We start from the raw sequence: 18,998 nt of genomic DNA on the forward strand, positions 1-18,998 counted from the left end.
GGGGGAGGGTGATGGGGACCTGCCCCTTCACCCATCAGGTTCCTGCTCCCCATCACACAACACTCCCCCACCCCAACACAGCAAGTGGAAGCACAGCTCAGGGGCTCAGCATAATCTCCACCACCATCCCCTACTCCTATTCCAGCAGCCACCACCACGTAAGACAAACATCATATTTTATTGACAGCTTCAAATTACTTTTTTCCCCCCCTCCCTCCCCTTCAGTAAAAATTGCTATTATTTATGTACACAGTGCTCCCCTGCCAGGGAGCACCCAGCTATTTACAGGCTATTTACAGAGACAGGGCTAGCAGCTCTTCAGTATCTCCTCCAGCTTGAGCATGTCCATAGGGGTGACTTTGGCAACCTCAAAGAAGACCCTGGAAGGAACCATGTTGGCTTAGAGCTCACCCACAGCCAACACCCATCCACAGCAGGGCTCCCCAGCTCTCTGCAGCACCCAAGGGTGCGTGCTGGAGGCGCCACCCTCCACAGAGGGGGCAGGCACGAGGCAGAGCCCTGGGATGCTCACCTGTGTGAGTACTTGGTGCGCACAGCCTTCAGCTTGTCGTGGGGCTGGTACGTGAGCAGGAAATTCAGCCTCTTCACCAGCGGATGCAGGTCCTGGGAGCGGTACCCGCTGTAGTACTCCAGCGTGGGGGTCTGCAAAGGGACAGCGGGGCTAAGCTGGGTCCTCTCAGCAACAGTACAGTCACCATCTTCCCTCTCCAGCCCCCCAAATCTGAGCATAGCCCCAGAGCATCATCCCCGCAGGCCAGTCCATTCACTCCTGCATGCCCACGGTGCCTCCCATGATGCCTCGGGGGGGGGGGGACAGCAGGTTGGGCAGGCGCTTACCCAGCCACCAAGGTTCTTCATGGTGAGTGCCAGCAGCAGGCAGCTGGCAGCCAGCTTGGAGGGGCTCTCCCGGGCATAATCATACTCCTGCAGGGTCATCTCGCAGAGGAAGCGGGCCAGCGTCAGCGTCTCCATGGTGGCACGGGCGCACTACAGTCGGGCAGGCAGGGAGAGGCTCAGTCTTTTGAGGAACACTGATCCCTGCCTCGGCCTTTTTGGGATCTAGAGTGCTGCCCCTGGGGCACAGGACACAGACCCCACACCCCCAGCCTGCCACAGACCAGCATCCTCACCCCTCAACCGTGTTGGGGGGGCCTGGCCAAACCCTCCTTGCTACCAGCTGGGAGCTCAGGGCATGCACATTGCCACCCCAGGGAGCCAACACAAAGGGTGCCTGGAGGCACCCTGACACCAGCCCGCCCTCCTGCTGCGCCCACCTTGGCAAAGCGTCGCAGGAACCGGTAGGGGATGGGGATGTTGATGTCGAACTTGAGGGTGCTGAGGATGCTCATCTCCATAGCAATGAGCTCTTCCCGCTTGTAGGCATCGTCACAGATGTAGAGGAAGTCATCCACGCACGGTGGGCAGCGCTCCTGCTGGGGCACAACTGCTCAGTACCCTAACGGGAGCTCATCCTGGCAACACTCAGGAAATCCTACCAGTTTGCAGGGCCTGTAAGGGCTCATGCCCTGCCAGACCCTGAAAGGACTGTTACAACATCCAGAGGGGCTTGTGTGTTGTCTATACTCCCCCAGCCCTTGGCCCTAACTCCAAGCCTTGCTTGCATGAGGTGAACTCAGGTGTCCTGATGGTCTCTGCAGAGCAGAGAGGAGCCAGGTCTCCACTGACACCAGGAGATGGGATCCAGCCCACTGGGACTGCATTTGCAGCCCTTGGGATAGAAGGGGTAACAGGACAGACATGCTGCCCCAGCAGCTCTCAGGGCAGTGGCCTGGCACCATGGGGACCTGGCCTTCTCCAATAACCCATGGGGACCACAGAGGCACAGCCTCCTCTGCCCCGGCACCCCAAGACAGCACACAAGGAGTCACCTCAAATTTGGAGGCGATGAGGATGGCAGTGGAGCCGATGAGCTGCAGCTTGTCCCTCATGCTCACCACCTCCACCAGGTAGTGGTCCACCAGCTTCACAGCCAGGTACAGCGTCTCGTGGTTCAGCTCAAAGTTCTCCTGCAAGAATGTGGGCAGGAGGGGGTGTCAGGCAGAAGCTAGGCCCACCTGGCCTCCCCAGGTTCCCTCACAGGGGCCAGAGCTGTCCACAGGGCCAGGCTCGGAGGGAGGGATGCAGGCTCATCCCCAGTCTGGGGAGGGGGTAGAGCAGCTTTGCGCTAGGGACACTTGCAGGAGCCTCTGCCAGCATACTGAGGTCACACATGCCAAAGGCAGGGTGGGGACTGCTCTGGAGAAGGCCATGACCCCTCCCCATGCCCACATACCTGCACCTCCACCATCCAGTCCACCAGGATGGCACGCATGTCCCCACTGATGTCTGGCTGCTTTTCCATGTAGTCAGGGAGCATGAATTTCTCCTGCCAAGGTACCAACTGTCAGGGACTTGCCAGACACCACCACTCTCAAACGAGCCCCCTCGTGGTGCTCAGAGCCTCTGGGCAGCAAGTGGCCCTGCCCGCACAGTCATCCCTTCCCTGGACAGGGCTGCTGGCCCCTTGGCCAGGCATCACCCACCTCTCTTCCCCGCATGTATTCAAAGATCTCCTTGGCATACTGTGCATTGGCGTAGGGGTCATCCAACTGCTCCTTGTCTATGTCCTCCACAGCTGGTACCTGGTGGGATGGAGGAGGCAGCAGTAAGGGGGAGGCCCCAAGCTCTGTGGGTGCCAGTCACCCCTTCAGGGCAAGGCTGCTGCACCCCCTTCCCCATCCACCCCCATCACCCTGCAGCCCCCACCCCACTCTTTCCCATGGGAGATAAGAAGGAAGAAGATGAGGGGGTTTACCCCCCTCTCCAGCTTCCCATCACACTGGCCCAAGTATCTCTGAGGTCCAAAGCACTGCCTGGTGGCCCGGTATCACCAGCGGCAGCCACAGACCAGCACCATCAGGATGAGACTGGGGGCCACGCTGCAGCCCAGGGTCCCTGCCCTCTCCTTGGAGGGCTTCAGTACCTGCGCAGGCACCGGCTCCTCTGGCACAGGATCCTTCTTGGGCTCTGCAGGAGCTTCTGTCGGGGGAGTTTTCTTCATTGACCTGGACAGGACAAGAGCATAAATCATTGCTGGGAGGAGGCCACATCTCCTGGCTGAAATGGGGCCTCCAGAGCCCCTTGCTGCTTCAGGAAGGGGCTAAACCACCCCTAAAATATCCCCATAGAGACTCTTAGAATCATTTAGGTTGGAAAAGACCCTTGATATCACCAAGTCCAACCGTAAACCTCACACTGTCAAGTCCACCACTAAACCATGTCCCTAAGCACCACATCTACCTGTCTTTGAAATACCTCCAGGGATAATGACTCAACAACTTCCCTGGGCAGCCTGTTCCAATGCTTGATAACCCTTTCGGTGAAGAAATTTTTCCTAATATCCAATCTGAACCTCCCCTGGTGCAACTTGAGGCCATTTATCTACTGTCTGCCCTCCCCATCTGACTCAGTCTCTATCGCCCAAAGGAAGCCCCCACCACTGCTTGTTCTTCCCCATGGGACAGGTTTGCAGGTGCTGGCCCTGCAGTGTCCCCCCTGTCCTGGTCCCTGTCCCTGTCCCCATCTCCCCTGGCTACTCACTTTTTCAGGTTGATCTCATTGTTCTTGGCCACCCCCAGGGCAGCATGGGTCCTCTGTGCCTTGTGTGGTGCCACTTTCACAGCCTCCTTCTTCCCTGCCACCACCTGGTTCTTGTGAGCCTGTTTGGGTGAGAACGAGGGTATGCAGAGGTGCACAGAGGGAAGCGAGGTGTGCCCTGCAGGGAGACCTCTCCTCCTGCTGATGGGGCACAGGACACCCCTCACACAGGTGACACCCAGCCCCACCCTCACGGGGGACTCACAGGAGGCACCAAAGCCCCCACCCCCACAGAAGCACTCACATTAGTGATATCCCCGAATGCCGACCTCTTCTTGGGCCCGCCCTGGGGTGAGGATGGAGACCTCTTGGCCTGACAGCTCTCCTCCTGCAATAGAGGCTGTTAGAAGATGGGGGCCAGCTGCCCCACAGGAGCTCCCCAGGGAAGGGGCCCAGCTCAGGACTCACCTTCTCAGGGTTGGCATTCTCCACAGCAGGACCCACCTTGCCTGCTCGGGGCTGCTTGGTGCTCAGCATCTTGGCATTGCGTGGCAACGGCATCCTCTCCCTCAGCCTCTACGAGCAAGCTGGGAGCAGAGCAGGGCTTGATGTGGGCAGCTGCCTGCTTCAGGGACACCCTCAAGGGCTAGGGGCAGAGCCGTAGGGCACTTTTCCCTCCTGGGGGGGTAGTGCAGCAGGGACAGACCCAACCCACTCCCTGCGCAGTCAGATGGTGCCTTGAGGCAACCCCAGGGAGGGTGCAGGTCTGGCTAGGGGTGCAGGGAAGAGCTGGTGTGCTCCTCCCAGGGAGGGGGGGACATGGAGCCCCACGACCCCCCCAAAAGCACCCTGCTGGGAGCGGAGGGAGGGGCAGTTCCCAGCTCCCTGCATCCCGGAAAAGGGCGTAAGGGCTCCCGCTCCCTTACCCCCTGCCTCAGCACCAGGTGGGGAAGCAGGTTCGGGGGTAGCTCCCACCCCTGCCCTCCCCCGGGGCACTGCGGAACGGGCCGGGGGGGGATACCGAGCCCATGGTGGAGGGAAGGCAGGGCTAAGCCTCCAGGGGCCCTCATTCAGCAGCCGCCCCCCGAGTAGCAGGCCCCAGAGCCCGCAGGCCCCAGAGCCCCCAGGCCCCCGCTCACCTGCGCCGCCGCCCGCGGCCGGCCCCGGCTCTTTTGAAAGTAGCAGTTCGGTAGCGGCCGGCCAGCACTGGCCGAGCATCGCCCAATCAGAGCGCGGGGCGGTGCCAGGCGGCGGCCAATCGGCGAGCGGGTGGGGATGCGGTTGCTAAGGGGCAGGGCGGCAGGGTTTAAAATTCAGCGCCGGGGGCCAATGGGAGGGCGGACTTGCGGCGGGGGCGGGGCGAGCCGGCAGGCCGGCAGGTCGAGGCGGGCGGTGATTGGTGGGACGGGTTGCCGTTTAAATCCGTCTCGCGGGGGCTGGTGGGTCCGGTGTCGCGTACATGGCGGCCGGCGGGCTCGGCGTGGTGCCGGTGCCCTGGTGGGACCCGCAGGACCCGGAGCTCCGGGGGAGCGGCCTCGGCTCTCCCGCCCTTCATGGGGGGGTGGAGGCCCTCCACAGGCCTCCCGGCCTAGCGCCCCCCGCAGGGGCCTGGGCCCCAGCCTGCGGCCCGCTTCCTCTGCCCTCAGCCGGGGCTGTGGTCACCCCTTTTGCCTCCCGGGGCTGCCCTTCCTCAGCGGGCTGGGGGTCTCTGGTCGGGGGGGCAGGGCGTGCCCCGGGCTGGCCGTGCAGCTCCCGTGCCCGCTCTCGCCAGTGGGTGATGTAGCTCGCTTAGAGAATGGTGTCAAAAGGATCAGCAAAAGCGGTTTCAGTGTGACGTCCTAAAAGCGCGATTTAACCAAGTTTGATGGCAAGGTTCGCTCCGTTACTCTACTGCACAGTCATTTGAACAATGATTCGAAACCACCAAGGCGGAGTCAAAGGTACCCAGGCACAAGCCGGAGTTACCATACTACAAGGTTATGCGTGATATCAGTCGCTTGCCGAAGACCTGCCGCTGGTGAGAGGTCTCCCTGCCTCGAGGAGCGACGCTGAGGGCGTCCCAGCTCACGGGGAGATCACCGCCAGGCTGCCTGGCTGGGAGAGCTCAAAGGCGGCTTGCTCAGGCTGTCGTATTTATGGAATAAAGTGGTTGGCTTGCAGTCAAATGACATGCGATGGGAAAGGTATGCATGAGGCTCCTTGTACCCACAACTTTCTTTGTTCCTTTGTAAATGATTCTTGGAAAAGCCACCTGCTTTTCGTGTGTTAATCGCATGATCGGTGTTCCAAGCTCATACGCATGGATGCTCACTGTGTCACTCTGCTCCTTTGGGGGTTTTCAGAGAACGGATTGGAACTAGCGAAGTTCTTGGCCTGGTTACAGCTTAGGCCTTTACCTTCTTTGGAGCCTGAACCAAACTACCGCGAGTTTGGTTAAGGGGTCGAGTGCATCTGTCACGCCTGCCCAGGCAGGGATGGCACCAGCAGCCACCAGTTCATCCCTGTTGGTCGAGCTCTGAGGGCTACAACCCACTGCTGCAGACACAGCCTCAAATGGGGCACGAGTAGGGGCTGTTTAACATGCTGGCCAGGGACAAAGCCCCAAAAAACCCTTGCAGCATGCCTAGGGGAAAGGGTCGTCCCTCTTTCCTCCTCCCCTGCCCTCTGTTCCTGCCTGCTGGGCTCGGGGGACCCAGGAGGGTCCATCTTGGGCTCTTCCACCAGCTCGGTTGCTCTCAGAGGGTCCCATCCACTTCTCATCCCCTGCCGAGATCACAAAGAGGGAGGGGTTGACGTCCCCAGCTCCCCTGGTGCTGCCGCTGCCGTCCCTGGCCTGGGAGCTCCCTGAGGTTCACTTGCTGTCGGTCTGGGATCCTTGTGGGATCCAGGTGTCTGCCTCTCCTTAAGCATATTGGGACAGTGCACACTCCAGCCAAAAATATGAGTCGGGTGCATACTTGCCAGGCAGAGCTGGGACGCATCCCACTGCTGATGGAAACATGGTGCATCAGCCTGTGGGGTAAGATCCCCAGCCAAAAACCCTCATCCAAGCCTGCCTGTGGCTCTGCGGGGGCTTGGGCGGGCTGCCTGCTTTGGGACAGGTTCACATCTGCCCGTCCTGCCCAGGCTTGGCAGGGGGAAGCCGGCTTTTCCAGTCCCCATGGTGCTGCCGCGCTGGCGCGCCTCAGGAGGCTCTCGGGAAGCCCGGCCCCACCGCAGGGGCTGTGGTTCACACCACACATGCCAAAATCTCACCCATCTGTCGGGGGGTACTGGAGGAAAGATGGGGGGAGCAAGAAGTGGACCCTGCAAGGTGAACGCTGTGGGTCTGCAGCAGGAGCTGTGCCAGCTGTCCAAGCATGGAGGCAAGTCTGTGGTCTCAGTCCTGCCCATCATCTAAAGATGCTGGGGTTTGAGGTGAGAGCCCCCCAAACTCTCCCTGGGCTCTGGCATCCCTCAGCAAACTCCCAAATCAGGCAGGATGCCAGTCCTTGCCCCGCCTTGTTGGAGCAGGATCGCAAGGCTGCTGCATTGCCATGGCACTCGGCTCCGCACCGGGAGAGCATCCACTGCCAAGCAGAGCGTGGCTCTGGCCGCAGAGATGGGGGCAGTGCCTCCCCGGCCCCCCGCAGACCACCAATGCCAACCGCTGGGTTAAGGGGCGCACTGATGTCCCCCATAGCCCTCTCTTGCTGCACCCAGCCCAGGCACGTGCAGTGGCAGATGGAAAAATAGACCCCGCTACATGCTAGCTCAAGAGCATCGGTGCCCGGAGTGTCCCTATTGTGAGAAGAGCTGGGTCACTGCTTCCATCCAGCCCCTTCCCACGGCACTACAGAGCCCGCACTGCCATTTGGAGCTGGAGCAGCCCCCAGACCCAGCCCGGCTCCCTGGCACCGTGGGGCTGCCGAGAAGCCCCTCTGCTTGGCATCTGGGGACGTTCGCTCCAGGTTTGCTTACCAGACAGAGAGCCTCAGGCTCAAGAGAAGCAGCAAGGGCAGGGAAGCATCGTTCATGGGATCCATGGGGACTGCTTTTCCCCCATTTCCCTTCCCCAGGCTAAAACCTTATCCTTTCCCATGCTAAAACAGGCCCAACTTGTTGCTCCCCATGGCCCAGGGCCAGAAACCCCAGCGGGAGGCAGGGAGCTGATCTGCACAGGGAGGGCTGAGCTTTGCTGCTTCCTTTTTCCTCCCTTTTCACTGTTAATGGCAGAGGTCAGGGAGGGACATTGTGTCTACGAGCTGTTGCATTTATTTACTGGAAAAAGCCCCAGCAACATGAAGGAAAGCACAGATTAACGCAGGGTGACAGAGCTCCCAAATACCTGCAGGGAGGTGAGAGCCAGCGCCGTGCCAAGCTGCTGGCTGCCCCAGCCCCGGGGTGCAGCTCCCCTGGGGATACCGGGGCTGCAAGGCACGTGGCATGGTAGGGCTGTGCTGGGTGATGTTCGTGGCGCTCTCCCACCCGCTCCACCTGCATCCTCCCTGCATCCTGGCCATTTCTGGGTCTCTGCCGGCGGCACGCTGCCTGAGTGCTGGGGGGTGTTCACGGCACCAGGGGTAGAAGCCAGCACCCAAGAAGAAACAGGAGCAAACAGCCTGGAAAGGCTCAGGGTGGGCTTGGCGTGGCTGAGCAGGGTTAAGTACTATAGAGCCAGCCGATGCGAGCCAAGAATGGGGAGGTTAGCTTAGGGTTAGCGGTGCGTTTGCGGCAAAGGAGCCAGCAGCCCCATGAGCCATCCCACAGCCCCGCATCACACGCAAGGACCGCATCTTGCCCCCAGGTTAGAGGTTTCCAGGCTGGTGGAGCAGTGGGTTGCCAGCCACGCTGGGGCTGCCATGGCCCTGCTGCCACTCAGGATGCCCACTCACCCCGAGGAGCCCAAACTCTTGTGTCTCTGCTGTGTCGGATCCCACTTAGCCTCCACCACCCACTGCTCTCTGGCCATTTTATTCTAGTTCTTATTTGGTGGCCGATTTGATCTTGTGGATGGCATATGGGCTCGACTCCTTGGGCATCCAGATCTCCTCCCCGCCGCGGCCCTGGTGCTCCACTGCTCCCTCCATGGCCGCCGTCAGTTCAGGGCTGAAGATGCTGTCGGTGGCCCGGTAGGTGCGGGTGAGGCGGCGGAAGGAGGAGTCCGAGGAGCTGTCGTCAGGAAGGTCTTCGTCCTGCTCATCCCGCAGCTTGGTCCTGCTCAGCTCTGAGCTGCTCCCCAGCTCCGGGTCTTTGAGAGCCTTCCCCATCTCCTGGAGGAAGGTCCTTTTGGGGCTGATGATGCACAGCAGGAGCATGAGGCCTCCCGAGACCCCGCAAAGAAAGTAAAGGCCAACTTTCTCTGGGACACCTGGGGGGCGAAGAGCAAAGAGAGACACCAGGGTACAAACTGCCTCCGCAACCTGTGGGGTACCAGAAAACCCCCTCTGCCAGGCACATGGGAGGAAGAGGAGGGGAGCAGGGATGCCCTCAGCACCCAGGCTGCAGGGGCAGGACAGACCCTGCCCCAGTGATCATGGCAGCATCACCCAGAGCTTCATCAGCACCCACCAGTGTCGTGAAATGCCCCTTTCCCCATAGAAAACCCCCACTGGGATGCAGGGTAGGCAGCATGGTGGGAGGATTCATCTTGCCAGGGATTTAAATGAGTAATTTCCCCTGGCAAGGGAAATTTTTGCCCGCAGAGGTGCCCTCCGTCAGTGCCCCTGCAGACAGGGCGGGAAGGAAGGAGACCCAGCGGGTAATTCAGCCCGTTGGAGAAGGAAGGTCCGCAGGCAGGACTGCAGCACCACTGCGACTGCCAGTGCTGCGGGACCTCGGGGCTCGTTCAACCTCCAAGCTCCCGCTCCCCATGGCCCCCCAAACTAGCGTGGGCGCTTGGTGCCCTCCTCCCTCGCGTGCCTGCCGACACTGCTGGAGGGGTCTGGGGTCCGGCTGCCTCTGAGCCGAGCCCTGGGCTGAGCGAGGGCCATCACGGGACCTGAGTCACCCTCCCAAGCCTGTCCCGCTCCCCCGGGTGCTGCGTGAGAGCCGGGGAGGGCACGTACCCCAAAGGTGGGCAAAAGCTGCCAGAGAGCTAGTAAAAATCATCCGGTCTTCCCGGAGCCTGGAGAACCTGGGCCCTTTGTACCATCCACCTGCAGCGAACAAGGGGACGCGGGCTGAGACATGAGGTGCTCCACAGTGCCCCGCTGCCCAGCTGCCTGCCCCTGCCTGCCTCCTTCCCCATGCCACACTCCTTCCTTCCTGCACAAGTGCTCCTCTGCCCACGGGGATGCTCCCCTGTGGGTCCTCCTCTCCCCTGCAGACAACATATCTCCAGCCCCTCAGACATGGGCACTGACCGATGGGTGGCTTCAGCCACGGGACAGCGATGCTGGGATGGAGCTGCAGGGCTCGTGCCAGCGGTGGGTACCACAGATGGAGACAGGCCATGGAAGGGGTAGTTCACCCGGGCGCAGACACGGTGCCGCACCAGTTTTGGTGTAGTCTCCCCCCCACGTTACCATGCATGTAGTCTGAGAGCAGGAAGGGGTCCGAGGTGTCAGGGCCCACCTCCTCCAGCAGCTGCCTGGGCACTGCAAGGAGAGCACACACTGAGCATCACCACCCTGCTCACCCCTAGCAGCCCCCTGTCTCCCCAGGGAGCCCCGTGCCCCTGCCTGCATGGCACTGGGTGGGCACAGGAGGGGCTCAGCCAGTGGCCCCCATGCCCCCAGCCCCACAGGTGGCTCTCACCGCAGGTGTAGGAGACTCGCAGCTGTTTCTTCGTGCCAGGGAGGCATGGGTCGCCGAAGGTGGCCCGGTCAGCAGCTATGGTGCAGTTCCCCTTGCGGTGGCACTTCTTGGAGACCCTCCGCAGAGCGTCCGGAGCCAAGCACTCTGCAAAGACATGGGGCATGGACCCGCAGGCAGACCTGCCTGTCCCTGCTCACTGGGCACCGGCCAGCTGGGGCCAAGGGGCACAGGTGCTGCCCAATGGCATACTTGTGCCACGCTCTCTGCATGGCTCCTGGCCCCATTTCTGGCTCGAACTGTTCCGGTGTACCTATATGGGGTCCCCCAGTGTTCAGGGCATCACACTCCGGTTTGCCCCGCAGGAATCGTCCGTAATTTGCAGAATAAATGGCCAGGATGGATTTTGGTCGGCACTGCAGCCTCAGCTTGTCGTTCTCGCACACGGTTTTGACCCGATGGTTCCCTGGGGAGTGACACCGCCGAGCGTCCCAATGCAGAATCACCTGCAGCCCCTTCCCCCCTTAGCCCAGCCAAGGGTCTGAGAGCTGCCAAGGGCAGGGCTGGAGGAGAGCTGCAAGATACAGGAGCAGCTCAGCTCCCCTCTCTGCCCCTTTCCGAGCAGCCGAGGCCAGGGAAGAGCCCACACGGCGTTGCCCAGGCCCCTCTCCACCTCACCTGGCCGGCACTTGTAGGAAGCGATGAGGTACTTGTGTGTCCCAGGGCATGGGTCTGGCCCAAAGACTTGGCTGTGCACGGAGAACTGGCACCACTGCTGGTCCTGGCACTCAGCCAGCAGCTTCTGGAGAGCAAAGCGGGACAGTCGTGAAGATGGGTGAGGAGTCCTGAGGCTGTTCTCGCCTCCTCTCCCTCCGTGCCATCACCAGGCTCAGGGAAATGGCCTCTCACCCCGCAGAGGTGTCCTATGGCTGCTCACAGCCCCCTGCCACCGCAGTCACCCTGCTTCTTGTGGTGGTTCCTGAATCAGTTCCTCCCCTGCACCTATACAGAGCTGGGTGCCGGCACACGTCTGCCAGTACCTGTGTCAGCACGCACGCCAGCACCGCAGCATGCCATGCATGTGCAACACCCGTGCAGGCGTGCACGCTAATGCAGCCCTGTGCAACACCCATGGGCGTGCACGCTGACACGGCTCCGTGCAACACCCGTGCAGGCGTGCACGCTGACACGGCTCCCTGCAACACCCGCACGTCCCGCCCGCGCGCCCGGGCACGGCGCTCCGTGCAATGCAGGGGCGCGGCCGCAAGATGGGGACGCGGGTTCGCACCGCCGGGCTGCTCGGGCAGCGTCCCCGCTGGGCACCGGGGTGGCCTCTGCCGCTGCCCGCTGTCCCTGCCTGCCCACGGCGGCCCGCGGCTCTGGCAGGGATCTCCCGGGCAGCCTGGGCTCGGGCAATTAATCTCTCTCCCCAGGTTTTGCCTAAACAGAGCTGAGCCTCAGCAGCAGCCTCCAGACGTCCCTTCTCCTCCATGCCAGCACGGTCCAACTCGGTGCTTGGAGAGCTCCTGGGACATGCGGGATGCCGGGAGGGGATCTGCGGCTGGAGCAGGACCGGGCCGCAGAGCCTCACGAGCTCCCAGAGCAGGGAACCGGCCCCTCAGCTCTTGTTCCTCTTCTCCGGCTCCATGTTCCCCTCCCCACAGGCAGCTGCACGCAGCCGGGTTTGCTGCGGTTTTGCCCCAGCCCTAGCAAGGAGCTGGAACAGGAATAGAAAAGTAGCACATGAAACCCTGTCCCCATGGAGGGACCCTCCTGCTGGCCCCCACCAGGCATCCGGCTGCCCTGGGTTTGTCAGAGCCCTGTGACCGGGAGGGAGAAGCGGCTATGGTTCAGGCGTGCTGTGCCTGGCGCGGCGCCTTGCCCATTTCACCCACTCTCCCGCAGCCGGCGGGTGCAGCCTCTCCCCGGCCATGGGAAGAGCTGAGTAGCCGGACCAGGGACTTGCAGCTGGGGCCGAAGAGCATTGTCCGGCTGAGCAGGGCCCTGGAAAAGGCAGCGACCAGGCTCCTGTGACTACAAGGCCAGCTCCAGCCCCAGGTGCTCCTGTGGGAGGAGGGGGTCATGGGCAAGTGCAGCCCCCAGGAGATGGGGCTCCATCCCGTGTTCAGCCAAGGCTGAAGTAGCTGAGAACTGGAGGAGTTTGGCTGGCAAAGGACACGCGCTCGAGGCTTTGCAGAATGAGCGTTATTGGTCTCCTTGCTCCCTCCCAGGTGCCTGCTATGATGCCTGGACCGGGCTGCTGCCAGCTGCAACGGCCCACCTGGTTGAAGGCATTCCAAGGCCATGGATGCTGAGGCCAGTCATGCTGGCGTGGAGAGCCAGAAGCCAGGGTGAAGCTGCAGGACGCCAAGGGACGACATCCCTCCCAGCTCCTCTCTGCCCCATTCCTCAAGCTGCTCATGGTGTCTCATGTGTGGGGCTGGTGGAGGGCTGATGTCCTCACCAGGCACAGGGGTTTCCCCCAAACACAAAAAGGAATTGAGCACGGAGCAGGCCGTGGAGCTTTTGGAGCAGCCTGGCGAGTGCTTCCTCCAGCCAGCCATCAGCTTCGGAGAGGTCCCTTCCCTTCTGCCAGCCCCTGCCTTCCTCCCCTCTGCCTGTGCTGGCTACTGCAATCAACAGACCCTACTTTGGGCTTGCTTCATTAATCCACTTCTTGGGAGCTGCCAGCACGGACGGGTGCTTCTTCTGGCTGGGGAAGAGCCGAGCTCTGTGCTAACCGCAGGGGATACACCTGCAGGGCTGAGTGCAGCATCCCTCATGGGCCCCTCTCCCGCTTCCCGAGCCTGGCACCCCGGCTGCTGCACCACCCCTCTCCCGGGACCCAGCCCCAGCTGCCAGGGCTTTCTCCGAGCATGCTGTGTCCTGCAGGATTACTCCAAAAGCCAGCTCAGGATGCAGCAGTGCCTCCTGCCAGGCTCCTCTGGCAGGGCTGCCCCACCCTGGGACCCACCGCAGAAGGTCTTGTCCACCCTTAACCCACCCAAAAAGGAAAAGGATCCCAAAGGTGAATCCTGATGCCGATGGCAGCAGCCTCCCTCAGGGCACGGGGAGGCTGTGCTGCCTGCAGCCACCCAGCCCAAGCAGGCAGCCCAGTGACCTGGGGAAGGAGGGGTGTGCAGCCCAGTCCCTTGGGACCCCTCACCCTTACCAGGTGGGCGGTGGTGGACGTACACTCAGTGCTCTCCTGGGAGGCATTGCCAGGGCTGGGGCAGAGGTTGGGGCTGGGTACGCGACGTCCGTAGAAAGCGCCGAGGATACTGATGGTGGTCTTGCGAGGGCAGACGATGAGGAGCTGCTCCCCGTCACAGGTGTGGGCGGTGTGGTTCCTCAGCACCTTGCGCAGGTACCCTGGAAGGGGAGAACATGGGCGGCATTGGCTGGAGGAGACACCAGGACCACGGCAGTGGCGGTGCTTGGGCTCCTGACGGTGGCAGTGAGGACGTCCTGGGCTGGGGCATTTATGGGGCAAACAGGACCAGAGTGGGGCTGTGGCAGAGAAGGTGGGTTTGCAGCAAATCTTATATCCAGCATTGCAGCCAAGAGGCTGGAAAGCAGCATGGAGTAGCTGAGCTGGTTAGCAAAGGGAAGCAAAAGCTGGAGGCAGAATGACAGGTCAGAAAAAATGGATGGAAGAATCCCATGAGGAGTACTCAAGGGTTTAGAGAAAGTCAGGCTTGTTATGGAGACATGGGGAGGATAGAGCAAGGATGAGCCAGAGATGATCACCCAGAGATGATCACTGGAGTCAGGGAGAGGATGATGCTTTCTGCCACATGATGCCGAGCCATGAGCTGGAGGAGAGAAGGGTCCAGCGGCTGCTGCGAGCTCCCACAGTTGGCTGCATCGGTATGGATGGGCGTGAGCCACCAAGTCATCATCTGAGCCCAGCTGACCCTGGGTCTCTGCTGGAGAAGCCCAGCGCATCAGTGCAAGCCATTCCCAGCCCACAGCCTTTCCGACATGCACTGGCCCTTCTCTCCCTCAGTTTCCGGCACGGGGTATATCTCTCTTTTAATCCTCCCTAGTTTGTGTCCCAGACCGCTTACCCTGTTGTTTTCCCTGCAAGGAACAGTAAGGTGGGGCTGTCCTGCTCAGCCTTTAAGAGGGTTTAACACCCTGCCCGGTATCAGCTGTGCTGGGTGAGTGAGGAAGCTGTTTTAGTAAAAGCTCTGCAAGCTGCCAGAGGTGCTCTGAGCAGGCACTGGTTGCTGGAGGAGGCTGAGGAAGCAGGAAAAGCTGACAAAAAATGATGTGTATGGCCCTGGACAGAGCAGTTTGCATCAGGCCTTTGAACAAAACAAAAGCAAAGGGGAAGCATCATTTTGAGGCTGGGAGGAGGCGACAGGGCAACCTGGTACCTGCCAGGCAGGACCCTGGGCTGCTGGGTGGGTCAGACCCCAACTGCCAGCTGTGGGGTCCTTGGAGGGACTCACACCCCAGCCCCAGCCCGGTGCTGGGGTCCAGGGCAGGACATGCACCCTGTCCCCCAGCCCACAGCGTGTCGAACTCCCCCAAGCCAATGTAAGAAGGTGGGAGCGCTGGCTCCAGCCCCACGCTTCTCCCTCTGTCCCTCTGTAAACGGGTACCAGGCTCAGCTGCACAAAGGGCCCCTTTCACCTTCCCTGCTGCTGCTAACCCTTTGGCATCTGTGGCCAGCATCCCTCTGTGGGAGACATCAGTGGACACAGCTGGGAGCTGACCCCGCTCAGAGTTAATCTTTCCCCTGGACACGGGCAGCTACTGGCATTTCTCCTTGCAAGCCTGGGATGAGCAAGTGGGAGGGCCACCAGCCTTGTGCAAGTGAGCCCTTGCTCGCTCCTCTGCGTGCTGGAGGAGAGAGGAAAGGAGAGGTGGAGGAGGGTGGATGGGAACAGACAAGCTGTTTTAGCCGGGTCAAAGCTCCAGTGAGATGCTCCTTGGAGGACACAGAGTTAGATCAGCCCCTTGGGGTGCAGTGCCCACGAAGAGGGGGGCAGGACAAGCCCCATCCTGCCCCTCTCCACCGGTTGCCCCATATCACCAGACACTGGGGGCCACGAGGGGCAGGGGACCCTGCCTGGGCTGCCGGTCCCCATCTCCTTCCTCTGCATCCCCTGCAGCAGCTCCACGCCTACAGCAGCAGCCAGGCTCTCGCGGAGGCTGCAGAGGGGGAGAAACAAGTTTCCCCAAATCCAGCCTGCCTTGCAGCAGGCACCCTCCTCTGCTGCCGTGCCTGCTGGCAGTACCCGTGGTTTGTATTTTAAAACCAAGGCTCAAACAGTGCCACTGGGACAGAGGTTTCTCCATCACACCATTTTGGGGCAGTGAGCAATCGTGAAGATGGGTTTTTTGGGGGGGGTGAAACCATGGCAAGGAGGCTGCAGGCAGATTTTGCGAGTGATTCTGGTCGCCTGCGGTGCTGCTGACTCAGTCCGTGATGGTGCGGTCGTGCAGTTAGCTTTGCCCAGATGAAATCACATCCTCTCTGCCGCAGCCCGCCCTGCTGCGCTCGGTGGCATCGTGCCGGGCTCTCGCAACCGCCTGGGCCCAGCAGAGCGGAGTGGAAGGTGTGCGTGGCTGTTTCTGGAAGATCCCTCAGAGGAACGGCAGCCCCCGGGCACCCAGCCTGCCTGCACCCATCCTGACTGTCCCAAGCACTGGGACACAAGGGATCCCAAATTTCTGCCTCAGCTACATCTATAAGGCTCACCGACGTTGCCCCCGGGGAGAGGATCTGGCCCTTGCTGTGCCTTGTGGCAGTGCACCCTGCAGCCCCCCTATTCATGGGTGGCTCTGGCTAGGGACTGCAGCCACCGGCTCCGGCCAGGGACTGGGTAGAGCTTCAGCCCATCTCTTCCCTCGCCTCCTCAGAGCAGCAAAGGCTTGCTGGGGAGCCCTGGGTGCTCCAGGAGCCTTCAGCTCCACACACTGCCCAGCACCGAGGGCATGAGCATCATGGCTAGGGGGGGTCTCAGGAAAGCTTGGGGACTGTCTTAAGATTTGTTTTTTTTGCATTTCTGCCTCAAAACCGTCCGAGGGAGCGCAGCAGCAGTGGGGGGAGCTGCTCCCTCACTTACACCAGGGCTGCAGGATGTGCACGGGGTGTTTTTAGATCCCAGCCCTGCTGTGGGGATAAAAAAAAACAGTTTTTTTTGCAAACTCCCTCTGGCCTGCACTGGTTTGTGCCTCACTTGTCCCTGCTCCACGAACCCGGCTGACGCTTCACCCTCCCCTCACACCAGCCCGGTCCCCGCCATCCCTCATCGCCCTGCCTGCGCCCCGACTCACCGGAGAGCTCTGGGCTGGCCTCCAGCCCCACAGCCAGGCAGAGGAGGACCAGGGCTGCTGCTGGCCCCACCAGCCCGGCCATGGCACAACCGCTGCCGGCTCTGTTGCGTCCCACCAGGCAGCCTCCGCCGGTCCGGTCCTCGGCAGCGGCTGGTGCCGGGGCTGGCAGTGTGCAGGGACAATGGCTCGCTTCTCTGCCCTGCCAAAGCGCCAGGGCCGGGCGGGCGCCTGTGTACCCGCTCTTTGTCTGCTGCCCAGGGCAAGGGGCTGCTCTGGACAGCTGGGACACTCTCAGCGCAGGGACACCTCCCACGGGGAGGGAGGGACATGTTTTCAAAGGCGCTCCATGGCGGGTGAGCGGGTGCTGTGTCTTGGCATCACCATCGCTGGCGGAGAAACCGGCAGCCCCTTCCCTCCCGCCTCTGTTCCCCTCTGAGCAGAGGGATGGGGCTTGGCGAGGTTTCCAACGTGCCCCCTGCTTTCTCACGGACACGGTGAGGCAGAAATCCGGCTACATGTGTGCCGTAATCTCCATCTCGGCAAATGTCCGGTCATTCACCGTTTGAGAAGGAAGGGAAGGGCTGCCTGTGCTGCCTCCCAAGGCAGCTGTTCCTGCAGAAAAGGCAAACACCCTCCCTGCATCAAACACCGCAGGCAGGGACCTCTTTTCTGCTGCCCTTCTGCCCCCACAGCCTCCACAGGGCCAGATATTGGGCGCTCTGACATCTGGCGAGGAGGGCACCGTGCCATCTCCATGCCCCCCGTCCCGCAGAAGTTAAATCCCTGCCTCCTGCTTCAGCTGGCAGCTTGGAGGGAAACACAACGGGCAGGAGCTGCTCGCCCTGCCCCTGGGCTGAGGTCAGCAGAGAAGGCAGCGGCCGGCAGTGCCAGGAGCCGGCGCAGCTCCCCGCAGGCTCAGCATCACTCGGGGAGGGGCAGCAAGGGGGGGGCCGGGGTGGCAGCAGGGACCGGCACACATCACCCAGGGGTCCGCAGCGGGAGCTGGGTCGGGGAAGCGAGATGGGCGCCGAGCTTGTGCTGAGGGTGCTGCCGTGGCCCTGCTTGGCACTCGCAATGCCATTAATTCATCCCTCTCGCTTATGAGAACGTCAGACAGCGTTTCCTGTCCCATTGGGTGAAGTTTCAAGTTCTCCAAAAGCTCTGATAGGGCAGAAAGAAAAATGCCCCCCCCCAGCCCCTGCTGTGCAGCTGCCAGTGCAAGCACCACTCTGGGCTGTGCAGCAGTACCCCGGAGAAACATCTCCCTTGGGGAGACTCCTTCAGGAGCCTGTGAAATCATTTCCCAGCCTAATTGCCTTGGGGTGGAGGCTTTCTTATCTGGGTTTGATTATTTTTAGGAAAGTCTGAGCTTAGCTGAGCTGGGAGGGTGCTAAGTCAAGCAATCAGGATCCCCATTTTGTGCAAAGCTCAGTACCAGCTACAGCGTCCCAAGGTGCGAGACGGGACTCACCCAAGAGAGGAGTTAAGCCTGTGGGTGCTGGGAAACTGCCTCCGCTGGGACAGCAGCCAGGACGATCTGATGGATCCCTCCCATCCTGGGGAGGAAAGCAATCTGGTCATCCTTCCTGAGAAACAGCCCGAATTCCAGGAACGGGGCCCTGCAGGGGGTCAGCCCTGGAGACATCCCTTCCCATCACCCCGCCACGCACTGCCCCAGCTGGGCTGCTGCCAGTGGTGCTCTGGGGTTCCTCGCTGTACCCCGACGTGCTCCAGCCTCTTAGCTTTCCTCCTTGGCTGTTTTGCCATGGCTCTTGCTCAAGGTCTGTGCCCTGGCAGCGCTTGGCCAGCTGCAAAGAGCTGGTGGCAGGCAGCCAGGTTGCCCCGCTCAGCTTCCCTGAACCCTTGCCCCACTCAGCCCCCACTCCTTGCAGCGGGGGGTGCTCAGAGGACCCCACCTGGGGGGGAACCCCGGGGGTGGTGGGCAGGAGAGGAGCGGTACCCTCCCTCCTGGCAGCTGCCCGTCGTGATGCAGCAGCAGGAGGGGGGGAGGCAGTGGGAAGCTCAGCTTGGTTCACCTCAAAGAGATAAAGTGGCGAGCCCTGGGGCACCAGTGTCCGGGCGCGAGGGTGGGAGGCTGGTGAAGGGGCAAGACCAGACCGGAGCAGCACGAGGAGTGGCAGGCGAGATGCGTCCTCTGCGAAACCCCCCCGCTCCCAGCTGGGAGGTGACGGCAGCGGTGCTGGGGCCGCCTGGGCCGCCAGCCCACTGCTCGGAGGCACCGGAGCAACGCCTGGGAGGGTGTGATAGACTGGAAGGGGACCCGTGAACACATCCAGATAGACCCGTGCTGAGTCACGACTGGGAGGTCCCGGCGCACACCGCATCGCTCCTCC

General features: G+C 61.7%; 2 protein-coding genes across 11 annotated transcripts; both read right to left on the reverse strand.

The window, feature by feature from the left end:
• Window positions 1-225: 225 nt before the first annotated feature.
• CCNB3 (cyclin B3) lies at window positions 226-8,077 on the reverse strand. 5 transcript variants are annotated; one of them, XM_087748197.1, is made up of 12 exons: window positions 7,946-8,077; window positions 4,087-4,205; window positions 3,923-4,006; window positions 3,622-3,740; window positions 3,005-3,086; window positions 2,565-2,663; window positions 2,315-2,407; window positions 1,911-2,048; window positions 1,296-1,454; window positions 859-1,008; window positions 533-663; window positions 226-380 (listed from the first exon to the last, which is right to left on the reverse strand). In XM_087748197.1, exons 2-12 carry the CDS (start codon window positions 4,177-4,179, stop codon window positions 308-310), a joined length of 1,221 nt encoding a protein of 406 aa, XP_087604323.1. In that variant the 5' UTR covers window positions 4,180-4,205; window positions 7,946-8,077; the 3' UTR covers window positions 226-307. The 5 variants fall into 5 exon arrangements, with proteins under 5 accessions (XP_087604323.1, XP_087604322.1, XP_009463290.1 ...); XM_087748196.1 differs by lacking the exon at window positions 7,946-8,077 and adding an exon at window positions 4,758-5,594; XM_009465015.2 differs by lacking the exon at window positions 7,946-8,077 and adding an exon at window positions 4,758-5,576 and having other exon boundaries at window positions 1,296-1,451.
• LOC104012620 (protein eva-1 homolog C) lies at window positions 7,866-18,989 on the reverse strand. 6 transcript variants are annotated; one of them, XM_087748192.1, is made up of 9 exons: window positions 18,681-18,989; window positions 18,116-18,200; window positions 13,526-13,725; window positions 11,032-11,155; window positions 10,667-10,819; window positions 10,357-10,500; window positions 10,125-10,196; window positions 9,666-9,755; window positions 7,867-8,968 (listed from the first exon to the last, which is right to left on the reverse strand). In XM_087748192.1, exons 1-9 carry the CDS (start codon window positions 18,987-18,989, stop codon window positions 8,583-8,585), a joined length of 1,563 nt encoding a protein of 520 aa, XP_087604318.1. In that variant the 3' UTR covers window positions 7,867-8,582. The 6 variants fall into 6 exon arrangements, 4 of the variants coding, with proteins under 4 accessions (XP_087604319.1, XP_087604318.1, XP_087604321.1 ...); XR_015702471.1 differs by having other exon boundaries at window positions 8,920-8,968; window positions 9,963-10,196; XM_087748193.1 differs by lacking the exon at window positions 9,666-9,755 and having other exon boundaries at window positions 7,866-8,968.
• Window positions 18,990-18,998: the final 9 nt, after the last annotated feature.

This window comes from Nipponia nippon, unplaced genomic scaffold (assembly GCF_047370975.1).
Source record: "Nipponia nippon isolate SJK-2023a ecotype South Korea unplaced genomic scaffold, ASM4737097v1 scaffold_12, whole genome shotgun sequence".
Classification (NCBI taxonomy): Eukaryota; Metazoa; Chordata; class Aves; order Pelecaniformes; family Threskiornithidae; genus Nipponia; species Nipponia nippon.

Coding starts and splice junctions, on each gene's coding strand:
- CCNB3 (XM_087748197.1), bottom strand. CDS start 4,179: ATGCCGTTGCCACGCAATGCCAAGATGCTGAGCACCAAGCAGCCCCGA. Junction 4,007..4,086: donor AGAATGCCAACCCTGAGAAG/GTGAGTCCTGAG, acceptor CCTCTATTGCAG/GAGGAGAGCTGTCAGGCCAA. Junction 2,408..2,564: donor AATACATGCGGGGAAGAGAG/GTGGGTGATGCC, acceptor GTACCTTGGCAG/GAGAAATTCATGCTCCCTGA.
- LOC104012620 (XM_087748192.1), bottom strand. CDS start 18,989: ATGCGGTGTGCGCCGGGACCTCCCAGTCGTGACTCAGCACGGGTCTAT. Junction 10,197..10,356: donor GCGAGTCTCCTACACCTGCG/GTGAGAGCCACC, acceptor CTCTCCTTGCAG/TGCCCAGGCAGCTGCTGGAG. Junction 8,969..9,665: donor AGCTTTTGCCCACCTTTGGG/GTACGTGCCCTC, acceptor TTCGCCCCCCAG/GTGTCCCAGAGAAAGTTGGC.